Raw genomic sequence first — 12,757 nt, 5'->3', positions numbered from 1 at the left:
ACACAAGATGGACACTCATCATTTTGGCTAATGTGCACATGGTGCACATGAATCCAAGGAAAAGATAACTAATGGTTGTAGTATACATAGATATATTTTTTAGATAATGTTAATTATAAGTGCAGGCAAGCTGGTGGATAAATTCCATACTCAGAGAGGCCTGAGATTGGGGACTAGTAAGAGCGATATACACGAACTGGGAGCTCAAGAGCCCTGTGGGAGTGCCTGCTATACTTCCTAGTTCCCAAGCTCAGGCTTCTTCAAGTTTAGATATTATGTACACTTTTGATGACTAGCAAATAGTTGCACATGTTACAGAAACAACAGAAACAATAGTTGGGGACGGGATGCCTCAACCGTGTGCTTGTCTAGTGTCTCTCATGGTGACCACTGGGGTGATTAGCAAAATGCAGGACAGTGTTGGAGGCAGTACTTCTGCCTCAAAACCAGCCTTCTGTATTCTGCTTGTCTTTTGTCTTTCTTCTGTTTGCATTGACAAATCTCACAAAACTGTGGTTCAGGTTTCTGAGGAAAGCAGTTAAAAACGCAGAATACTTGCACATCTTCCTGGATAATAGAGAGTGACCCAACTTCAAATGGCATACATTGCCAACTTACACCAGCTTTTGGCCCACCAGCCCTCCCATATATTGAAACCGGAACTTTTCACTAAAATGTGCCTTTTCCCCTTAAAACATAACTCGTTAAAGTATGACGTCTACTATAAAATGAGGCTACCATAAAGCAGCCTGGAAGCACCATCAGTTTACAGGGGACAATTTTTTCCTCCCATGCCAGCTGGGACATTGTCTTTGGTGCCATTCTTTTCAGGACCCTTTTTCCTTGAGCAAGTTTTTCTCTAACCCAGGACTTCCACGTTTCTCTTGAGAAGGGTCAACGTGCAGCACCTTGGGTTTGTGAGCTTGTGTGAGTAAATCATTAAGACCCCGACCAGGCAGGACAGAAGGCCCGTGCCGAATGAGGAGTGAGAGAGGGCACGTAAAATATTATTAGGGAGTTTTAGTACATCGGCACATTGCTAAGCTTGGATTAGATAGGTTCTGTTATCATATCGTTTTCATTCAAAAATTCCTTAATAACCGTTTATGAGGACGGGTGGATTTACGGGGAGGGGGATGTCCTGACCCCACCCTCAATTTCTGTTGTTACATAGAGTTTCAGTTGACCTTGGTTGTGCAATAGCATGTTGTGCAAGGCAGGACCCCCCCCCCCCTTAGAAAAATCCTGGATCCACCTCTGTACGAGGGTACTGAGCAACAATGAATAGCAAAGCGACAGTGAAGTCAGTCATTTCTATAGAGTGCATGTGTAGAGCAGTTATTCAATATTGGGGGTAGTGCTTCAAAATGAAAGAAAGTAAACTGGGAAGGCTATCTGATAGTAACAAATATAAATGCAGCAAGCGACACACATGAAAGGAAGAACTGTGTGCGCATCCCTTCTATAGATTTGAAGAAAGAAGAGCCGTTGTTCGTATGTGTTCAGCAAGAATAAACGTTTTTGTCGTCGCAAATTCCTGTCTGTGAGTTACTGATGACACCTTAACAGAACTGGTATTTTAGAGTGTGTGTTCCTTCTTCATTTCATGTGGATGTGTCACTTGATGTTTCCATTTGTTACTGTAACATACCAACTACCCTGCTTCGGCACTTCAAGCTATTGGAAAGTAATTTCAAAAAGCAGTTCTCCTTGTGAACTAATAAGGACTTCTGATGCCATTCGCAAATTCAAACACCTCAGGGAAAAGAGGTGCTGACGCCAGGAATCGAACCTGGTTCTTCTGATCTGTTCAATTCTTGGTCTCGGCCCCTCTTTTCCCTGAGTTGTTTGAATTTGAGAATGGCATCAGAAGTCCTTATTAGTTCACAAGGAGAACTGCTTTTTGAAATTACTTTCCAATAGCTTGAAGTGCTGAGGCAGGGCAGTTGGTATGTCATAGTAATAAACATAAATGCAGCAGGTGTCATATTCACATTTGATTTGGTTTGATTTGGATTTCAGTGGTGCACTAGTTACTAAGCCCATAATGTGCCAAATACTACTGGAAGTTTTACCTAGGTAAAATTAGTGTCAATGAAAAAATGGCTAGGAAGCAAGCAAGCTGGTGAAGACGATGTGTAATGTAAAACCCCGAGACTAGGGAACACGAAGGGACAGACACAACACGAACAACAAGATTTCGTGTTGTGTCTGTCCGTTCGTTTCCCTAGTCTAGGGGTTTTACATTATGCAAAATTAGTGTGTTCACAAAAATTAAGATAAATGCTGGATTAGTAATTAAAATCACAGAAAGGAATTCAATTTCTGGGCGTGTGAGGCTTACGTGTCTGTGTCGTCTCTAATTATGGTCTGCCTCGGCCAATTCTTGTGTGAGAGGTTTAAGTTTTACGGACACTACAGATTTGATTCAAGTGGGACTGTTGTTTCTGCACACTGTTACATGTTCTTTCTTTCTTTATTTCTTCCTTTATTAGCAATACAAAACAAAAGAAAACATGCAAGAAATGGGATTGTAGGGTAAACCTGCGACGCAGTCCTAGATACGAAAAATAATATAAATAATAATAATAATAAAATAGTGTCACTGTCTTGTGAGGATACAGCAGAGTAGCAACAAACACACTTTGAAACTACAAACATAAATCTGATGTCAAAAATTAACAACACACAAAAAGTAACAACAAGCACACTTACAAACAGGAAACAAAATTTGACAATGTCAAAAATTATTTATTGCCGTTAGCAGACACACTTAAACAGAAAAAAAACTGATAAGAACAAGAACACTTAAACTTAAGTGCCCTTTTTTGCGTAATATATCATCTGTTCAAATGGGATGCGTATGTGAGTTAGTAAATGCATAATTTATGTGGCTCTGGATCAATGCCTAATATATCAGAAGAAGGACTCTGGTAGGTAAAACAGATTTGACTTTTGCAAGTGCAAGAAGATCGGGAACAACCATGGTCTAAACATCCAGAATATGTGGCTCCCATCAAGGTGCTCAAGCAGTAAAACACCCAGAAACTTTGCAGACGAGAATCTATTTATCTCATCGTCCCCAAAATGCAGTTTATAGTGAGTAGTTGCGATTGCTTCCTGTTAAGGACGAAATATGATGTAGCTAGATTTACTAGGCATTTTCAATATTTCTGTTTGGAGATAACCATGTTGAATACCTCAGAAGAACTGCGTTAGCTTTGGAAAACAATGAGCGTGCATCATTAGCCTCGACAAGGATGTTTGTGCCATCCGCATATATACATGTAACTCGTAAATAGTCCAGTACGTCGTTTACATATACTAGGAAGAGAAATGGAACGAAAACAGACCCTTGTGGAATGCCACTGTTTATTGGCAACATGCGTGACCACGCTTCACAGATCTGTACATACTGCTGTTAAAGTAGCTCTGGGGGACGCCATATACACCATACCTGGGGAGCTTCCTTAGTAGCATACTAAGACCAAACAGATCAAATGCTTTTTTAAGTCAATAAATATGCCCATAGTCAGCAGCTTCTGATCAATGTATTGTTTTATGCCTTCTGTTGCATTCACAAAGGCCAACTCTGTTGATTTTGCTTTGCGCAAACCAAACTGAAAAGGTGTCAATAACTTGTGACAATCAAAGAAATGTTGCAAGCGCTTTAAGATTAGCATTTCCGCAATCTTGCTTAGGACCAGAAGAATAGCTATAGGTCTGTAGTTCTGAACTCCTTGTTTAGCACCTTTATGTATATAGGTATGACCCTTGCTATTTTTAACTCTGAGGGATACACCCTAGCCTCAAACATTTTGTTGACAAGGTTGCCATGGGTTGTGAGAGGAGGCTAAAGAAACCGCCTGACAAATTCAGTTGAGATCCGATCGTAGTGGACCGAACGTGTTTTTTTGAGTCCGTTAATTAGCTGCTCAATTTCGTGGGGATCTGTAGGAGCAAGAAAAAAATGTTAGGTATGTTCCAGTTTGATCATAAGGGTTCGGCTCCGAAAAACAACTATAGTGGTTCAAACCTGTTATTTCTGAACAGTTCGGTCCATGAACGAGCTCAATAACATGAACTTGCCTCCATTGGAATGATCCACATTATGTCTACTGCACTACATTTGTTTGTTATATCTAACTTTGTATGGTGGAGTGAGGCAGAGGATTGCAATGCTCATGACAGATTTTTGGGATGGTTTATGGTGGGCACTCTAATGCGGAGAATGGGCAATGTGCACAAGTAAATCAGGCGTTCTCCTCCTACCACGTATGTTATCATTACTTCCTCTGAGAAGTTGATAACAGGCACTGTACCATTATCTGACACTTTGCATATATTTTAACAGTAAGTGAAAGACGTGCACCCTGCTTTCATAGCAAATAGCAAGCATAACTTCAATCCTTTAAACTTGCGCTAGCATTACTATAACATGTAACTTTCATCTTGCGAAGTAATTGCTCCTGAGCGTATTAAATGATGATGCCCTGCTCATGAAACATCGAGTGGCAACCAGTGCCACCACCTGCTCAAAATCAGCAAAGCCATCACCTGTGAATGAAGAGAATCTAGAAGGCGGCATAGACTACATATGTCAGTCCAAGTAATCGCTTACAATGACATTGGCCAGTACCACTTTGTTTAAAACCAGATGATGTATATGCCCTTTTGCAACACTATGAATGTTTCTGAGTAGCCACAAAGATTGTGCTCTTCAGATTGCAGTTGTCGGTCTCACTGGAGCATATGTTACCGGCAAAGTATTCTGTTAAATACCAAGGTCTTTTTCGCAAAGTATGAAGTCTGCTTCCAGGTAAACGTCTTTCACAAACTGCCTAGGCATTCTGTACATTGCCAAAGCCGCTTCGGGCAAAGTATGAAAAATGTTTCTTCTCGACAGTAAACACTTGTTGACGAATGAAATCTCTAATTTTCGTTATTTTTGGTGTGTATTGTTTGCAAAAACATGCGACCAGAGTGGGTCCGCCCATAGACTGTTCATCCGTCGTGACTGGTTAGTTTTGAGTATCCTTTTGCATTAACACAGGGCCAGAGTGGGTACAAGTACACTGTTCATCTGTCGTTACTGACTTAGGTAGTTTTGTTTACATGTTGCATGATGAAAACAAAACATTTTCGCACTTTGCCTGCCACAGCGTACACGTTCTGTACATATTCTATAGAATGCCTAGACACTGTATGAAATGAATTTCATTTAACACTTTGCCGGCCGATTTCGAATAGTTTATAAAATGCCGTGGGGATGGGGGCATTGTATAAAATGCCAGATTTAACACTTTGCCGGTAATATACGTATTATCATGAAAAAGTGTCTGCTTCGTGCAACAATTAATCAGTTCAACACATTGATTCTATTACCTTGCATTCCACATAGGTGCCCTTTAAATTTCTTTAGTATTTTGTAGCAAACCTGTCTCTCCCTTCACTGCTCCTGTCTACTATTTCTACTGCTATTAAACTTTATACATGTTTTGCCTGTGTGTATGGTTAAATCTTTGCATTTTTCCATGTTCATTTTTTTATATTTTTGCTGTCCTCCTACTGCTGCACATGCATGTGGCAGTGTAATTCTCAATTTCTCGCTTCTTCAGCAAATTTTACTACATGTCATACTGTTGAGCACAAAACAAGTGAGATGTTTCATAGAACAAATCGATCGCGTCTGAGGCAGGCAACGTGGAGGGAGAAGAAGGACTACGGCAGCCTGCGAAGGTTTGGAAACAACTGAAGGTTTATTGTCGCTCCTCGCGCTCGCCTTAGCTGAGCGCTCGTCGTCATCTTTTGATAGCTGCGCGACAGGGCTCCCCCCTAGACACTGGTGCGTGACCAGTGGAGAGCGCCAGGAGACAGCGTTTTGTCGAGGACGGTTAGGCGGACGGCCCTTGTGTCGTGTCGGCAGAACGGGGAGCTGCGCCGGATAGGTGATAGCTTCGACATATGCGGGTTTGAGCCGGTCCTGGGAAACCGTTGTACGATGGCCGTTGATGTCGACCGTGACCGTCTTGTCGTCGCGGGAGAGGACCTGATACGGGCCTGTGTAGACTGGAGTAAGCGGGGGCTTCACGTGGTCCGCACGGATGAACACGTGGGAAGACTTGTTCAGGTCGGGGTGGACGAATATCTTTCTGTACAAAGGTTGCCGAGGCGGGGCCGGTTGGATGGTGCGGAAGTGATCCCTGAAGTCGTCACCTGCGGGAGGGTGCCTGGAGGGGTGCTCCAAGAAATCGCCGGGTAACCGTAATGGGCAGCCGAAGACTAATTCAGAGGAGCTGCACTTAAGGTCCCGCTTGAGGGAGGACCTGAGGCCAAGGAGGACCCAAGGGAGGTGGTCGACCCAGTTGGTGGGGTCGGGGCGCGCGCAGATGGCGGCTTTCAGTTGCCTGTGGAGCCGCTCAACCATCCCATTTGCCGCAGGGTGGTAAGCGGTGGTCGTGATGTGCTGTGCACCAATAGCAGCAAGGAGGGATGAGAAGCTGCGTGGGGTGAATTGCCTGCCCTTGTCGGTAGTGACGATTGCAGGGCAGCCGAAACGAGCGACCCAGGCAAGAAGGAAGGCGCGACCGACGGTGTCAGCGGTTATGTCGGGGGTGGGGACGACCTCTGGCCAGCGCGTGAATCGATCGACTGCCGTGAGAAGGTATCGGCAGCCATGAGAGATGGGCAGTGGGCCGACTAAATCGAGGTGAAGATGGTGGAAGCGGCCGGCTGGGGTCGGGAACGGCCGAATAGGCGTCCTTGTGTGGCGCTGTACTTTCGACCGCTGACAAGCGATGCAGGACTGAGTCCACCTGCGGATGTCCCTGTTGATTCCCGGCCAGACGTAACGATCGGCGATGGCCTTATGCGTCGCGCGTACGCCGGGATCAGCAATGTCGTGGTATTCGGCGAATATCTTGCGTCGCAAAGGCTCGGGGACGAATGGTCGAGGTCGGGGCGTGGACACATCACACAAAAGGGTATCGTCCAAGCCGGGTAGGTAGACTGGCTTGAGCTGCAGAGACGATGCGCAGGCTAGGTGGTCCTTTACTTCTGCGTCCTGCGCTTGGGCTTTCAAAAGCTGGGGGGCATTCACAGGAGAGGGCAGAAACGGGATGGCGTGGATGCGCGAAAGGGCATCAGCTGCCGAATTGTCGACACCTGGAATGTGGCGAACGTCCGTGGAGTACTCAGAGATGAACGCCAGCTGGCGGGTTTCGCGCTCGGAGTAGCCGGAATGGTTGCCGATGAATGCGAACGTCAGCGGCTTGTGATCAGTGAGTACGTGGAATGCACATCCAGCCAGTAGATAACGGTAGTGCTTCACAGCAGCGTAGATGGCAAGAAGCTCGCGGCCGAACGTGCTGTAGCGTGCCTCAGCGGGCTTGAGGCGGCGGGAGAAGAAACCGAGCGGCCGCCACTCGCCGTCAGCAAACTGTTGCAGAACAGCACCAACGGCTGTGGTCGAAGCGTCCGTCATCAGGCGTGTTGGGGCAGATGGAATCGGATGAACGAGCAAAGTTGCGCTCACCAAAGCTTGTTTAGCCGCCCGAAAGGAACTCTCTCCTTCGGGAGACCAGAATAACGGGGAAGTGGATGGTGTCGGTGCCCTTAGGAGGTCGGTGAGGGGATGTAGGACGAATGCGCAGGGGGGAATGAAACCACGGTGGAAATTGAGCAAGCCCAAGAACTGGCGGAGCTGTCGGACTGTTTGCGGGCGCGGGAAATTGCAGATGGCTTGAACTTTCGACTCCAGCGGGCGTATGCCGTGCTGGTCGATGTGATGGCCAAGGAACTGGGCTTCGCTTTGTCCGAAACTACACTTCTTTATGTTGATCACCAGGCCATGCTCTTGAAGGCGTGTGAACACTTGGCGGAGATGAGCGACGTGTTCTTGCTGGGAAGCGCTTGCAATAAGGAGATCGTCTATGTATGCATAGACAAATGGCAATCCCCGTAGCACGTCATTGATGAACCGCTGGAAGCTTTGCGCTGCATTGCGCAGGCCAAATGGCATTCTCACGAATTCATATAGCCCAATGGGTGTAATAACGGCGGTCTTCGGGATGTCGGGCGGGTGCACAGCCTTAACCAAAGGTGATAAGCCTGTGATAAGCCTCTGGTGATAAGCCGTAACCAAATCCAGGGTGATAAATACTGTGCAGCCCGCAAGATCAGCCGTGAAATCGTGAATATGGGGCAGCGGGTACCTGTCCGGTATTGTCTTGGTGTTGAGGGCTCTATAATCCCCGCACGGCCTCCAGTCACCTGGGTCTTTCTTCGGTACCATGTGTAATGGTGATGCCCAACTACTGGGGGACGGGCGGATGATGCCCAGGTCCAACATATGCTCAAACTCTCGTTTGGCTATGGCAAGACAAGTACCGTGGAGCCGGCGGCAGCGAGAAGAGACGGGAAGGCCGGTGGTAGCGATGTGGTGTGTCACGTTGTGTTTGACTTGGGCCTTCAGATTACAAGGCTTCGTAATGTCCGGGAACTCGTCCAGGAGCGCGGCGTATGGCGAAGGAGGACGAAGCGCGCGGATACCGGTCGGAGCTTGCGGAGACGAGGCACCTGTCACCTAAAGCGTAGTGGTGCTGTCACATAAGCGGCGATGGCGGACATTAACGGCAAGGTTGAAGAATGCCAAGAAATCTGCGCCTAGTATGGGTTGCGTGACGTCGGCAATAACGAACACCCAGTGGAAAGTTCGCCTCAGTCCAAGGTCGAGCGTTAAGGAGCGTAGCCCATATGTCTTGATCGCTGTGCCGTTTGCGGCTTGAAGGTTTGAGCCGGAGTGGGAACGGCGACGATCAGCAGCAGACGCTGGAATTACGCTGAACTCAGCGCCAGTGTCGACCAGAAGACGACAGCCCGCGATGCGGTCGCGTATAGTGAAGAGGCGGCTGGGAGTACGGCCGGGATCGCCTGCCGCCATCAGTGATCGGCCCGTTGGTTTTCCTGCCAAGCGCAGGGTGGGACGCAACGTTGGGACGCAACGTGGGACGCAACGTTGAGCTCTGTGCCGAAAACGATGATGGCACCAGCAAAGCCGGTTAGCGGCCTAGGGTTCTTGCGGAGGAGTCGGTGATGAGCGGCGGCGGGATCGGGGAGCGGAACGGCTACGGCGTCGAGGACCGGCAGCCGTGAGAGATTGCAAGGCATCAGTGAGCTGTTAGAGCTGGAGCTCAATGCGGTCCAAGCGCGGGGACTGCTCCGAGGTGGCTGCGGCCATGATGGACGGCTTAGGGGGCTCTGAGTAATCCGCAATCCGGTCAGCCAACGTGGCCAGTCGGTCAAGGGATAAATCGTCCGACCATGCCAAAACCACACGCATCGCTTGTGGAAGTCTTTCGAAGAACAGCTCTCTCAAGATGGGTTGCTGTGCTTCGGTAGCGGAATCGCCGAGTTGTTGTTTCATGCGATGGAGCATCTGCGATGGCTTTCGGTCGCCCAAGTCTTCGTCAGAGAGTAGCTGCTGGAGTTTTGCGCGTGCGGAAACTTCCATTCTATCCAAGATGGCGGTCTTCAGAACGTCGTATGCCTGATCGAGCTGAACTGCGGCCAGGACGTCGTCCAGTTCTGCCGCAACCTCCGGAGGAAGACCAGCCAGAACGTGAAAATACTTTGACTGCTGGGACTGGATATGTCGAGGCTGAAATTGGGCCTCGACCTGTCTGAACCAAGACCGCGGGTTCTGGCGCCAAAAAGGGGGCAACCGCAGCGTAGTGGTCGTCGAAATAGGCGGGTTATCTGCGCTGGAGGAATGATTGCCTGAGGGTGATGCCATCGACTCAGGCAAAGGCTGCGTATGTTCGACGCGGGTCACCAAATGAGGCAGGCAACGCGGAGGGAGAAGAAGGACTACCGCAGCCTGCGAAGGTTTGGAAACAACTGAAGGTTTATTGTCGCTCCTCGCGCTCGCCTTAGCTGAGCGCTCGTCGTCATCTTTTGATAGCTGCGCTACACGTCACCTGATGTAATGCAGACATAGTGCAGAAATACTTGCGATTAAAACTGCACCAGAGTGCTCAGTCCCTTGCATTGCATCTGCTTTTTCAAACAACAAATGGACCACGTACGTTTAATGTTTTAATATAGCAATTTGTTGCAAGTACCCACGTCTTAGCACTCGACAACCATGCGTTTTGAAAGCCTCTGCAAAGTGTAAAATGCCTTAGACTTGAGAGTGATCAAAAAGAAAACAAACAGATGTTGGGGACCACCTGCACTCTGAGCAGGGAATGGCTTATTATCATTAATTCCATGCCATTGTGTTTGCGTGTCAGAATTTCTACAGTTTGTGTAACTAAGCAGACCAAGCTCTTAGCGAAGTAAGAATCTATCGCCAGGCATCGCTGTTTCTCTAAATACAGGTATCAGATGACAACGGAGGCGCACCGGCCGACGCCAGAGAGAGAGAGAGAGAACCACGAGACACGAACGAAAGCGGACGCGTGGCCGCTCGGAGAGTTTAATTTCATCCTATATCTAGTATGTAACTTACCAAATAAAATTCAATTATCCCGTTACGAATTCACTGTGACTACGGTGCTCACAACTGACACCAAACTGCATCAAACTGTGCACAAATCCGACCATGAGACTAAACAAGTGAACGGCATGTGTCTCTGCTTCTTCAAAATAATTATTCAAAATAAAGGTCGCGGCGTGGTAATCCAATTCTCTCATCAACCGTCACCAGCGCAGGTAGCATAACATGGAACTCCACGTAACATCGGCATTTTCCGAGACGCTGTTACACACTTCGGGTTTACGCAGCAGCACCGGTACACAATATCACACGATATCCCAATCCGATCGGGCACAGCGATGCCTCCCTTGCTCCTTCCTTCAATGATGATTTATGATGAGATTCACCAACAACAGAGCAAGTAAACACCTAAACATTTGGCAATGTGGCCCACGACTTTATCGACACACACACACACACAAATAACAGCGTATCAGCTTTCTTGCATGATGACAAGCACACTAAAGATAACACCGTGTCCGTGCAGTTGTCTCATGGTACGAAGCATATTTTGGACCGAAAACTAGAACAAAAAAATGCAGCTAAAGTGGCACGTCTGATCAGTCAACACACAAACTCACAGCCAAACTCACAAGACATTTGGAACTATTTTCTGCCGCGGGTGTGGCGCTGTCACTAGGATCATCCGGGTTCGGCCAAGCCACGACGAATGCAAGTTGAGAACTGTTTTTCAGAGCGGACAACGACACCCCTGTTTGCTGCTATACCACTTGACTACAGCGACCAATCAAATTGGGTGGATTCTGAACAGTTCATTTTTAAAGGTCAGCTATGCCGATATCCCAAATAGTCGAAACGGTTGTGATATTCTGAAAGCCCACATCCAGCTCTCCCCAAAATGCACCTTCATTCTCTCAGTCAGTTCGGTACAGTACCATGTCAAAAAAATAGATAATTCATTCCGAAACACACATGGGCGCAGCCATTTTTATGACGTAGATGCACCCGAACGGGCATTGTGACGTGTACGCGCCTTCATACTTGCCAGTGGATTTCAGCTACGGCTTCTCGCGGCTTCACATATCTGTGCTTGAAGATGGCGGACAGCCGGGTTCCACCGTTCCGCGATAAGTAAACAGTGCAGCAGCTGCGAACTCATTCGCGAACCAACCTCTGTGCGATATTGTGACTGGAATTCGTCGTTTGTGTTTTGTGAGCACGTACAATTTGTATCAAGTCGCGTCTGCGTTAGCCCCTTTACAGCACTTGCCCATTGTAGAGACTGACGTTTCGACAGCCGTGTTAGCAAGAAAATGCCGACAGTGTTTATTCCTGCAGGAAAAAAATTGTGCTATGTATTCGAGAAACCGCATACTGCTATGGGACAAGTTTTACGTACGATTTATCAATGTGCAACAGCGTCGACGATGGTATGTAACGACGAGAGACATAAAACGAAATACAAATCACATTTTAAACTTTTTGTGGGATTCTGTGCATTTTCCAGAAGCTTTCTTTGAATCACACCCCCACGCTGCGTTGTGTGGCACGCTACAAACTACTGCATTTTATGTCTAACATCTGGATATTGTTTGTAATGAGCACCGTCGCACAAAAACATGGACACGAAAGCTCCAGTAGCCATGTGGTTGCACACTATGCAGACGCAAAAGAAGTACCAGAGCACATATTGCCACTTAGGAATTGTGTTTTTAGAAATGTGGTGTCTGAAGAGTTAGGGCATAGCATAGATCCTAGAAATCAGGTGCACCTTATCCTTCTGTAGAGTGCTCTTTCAATTCACAACTCAGCCCATGGGGTGTAAAAGTGTTAGAGGCAATTATGTGACTTGTCGTCCTGGGTGACATCACTGGCCAGCCTCGGAATTAATTCCGTCCTCAGGAATTATTGTACAAATCACTTTGTATGTAGGACATGATAAGCAATATGTAAGTTACAACCTTGTGTGCAGCATTCTCGATGGCCTCTTACCTTTACAGTTAGAGACACGTTACCAAACCATTTAAAAAGGGCACTCTTACAGGGGCCGTGTAACTTGAGTTTTTAATTTATAAAAATATAAGTATACAATATGTAATATGAAATTTATATAAAATAAAAAATAACATTTATAAAAAGAATTTATAAAAAATAAATAAAAAGGCTTCATGGAAGCAATCCGTTAGCATACCCATTGCACATGAAGCACAATTATATATGCTTGGACATCATCTAATTAATCTTCTGAACCATATGTGC

At 46.9% G+C, this 12,757-nt stretch overlaps 1 protein-coding gene across 1 annotated transcript; it reads right to left on the bottom strand.

The window, feature by feature from the left end:
* Positions 1-9,178: 9,178 nt before the first annotated feature.
* LOC135372158 (uncharacterized) lies at positions 9,179-9,793 on the bottom strand. Its single transcript, XM_064605847.1, has one exon. It carries the CDS (start codon positions 9,791-9,793, stop codon positions 9,179-9,181), a length of 615 nt encoding a protein of 204 aa, XP_064461917.1.
* Between the last annotated feature and the right edge of the window lie 2,964 nt (positions 9,794-12,757).

This window comes from Ornithodoros turicata, unplaced genomic scaffold (assembly GCF_037126465.1).
Source record: "Ornithodoros turicata isolate Travis unplaced genomic scaffold, ASM3712646v1 Chromosome13, whole genome shotgun sequence".
NCBI classification, from domain to species: domain Eukaryota; kingdom Metazoa; phylum Arthropoda; class Arachnida; order Ixodida; family Argasidae; genus Ornithodoros; species Ornithodoros turicata.
The sequence above is the reverse complement of the archived record's forward strand: the minus strand, read 5'-3'. Positions and strand labels throughout refer to the sequence as shown.

What these genes read in the sequence shown, in the direction of transcription:
- LOC135372158 (XM_064605847.1), bottom strand. Translation starts at nt 9,793, where the DNA reads ATGGCATCACCCTCAGGCAATCATTCCTCCAGCGCAGATAACCCGCCT.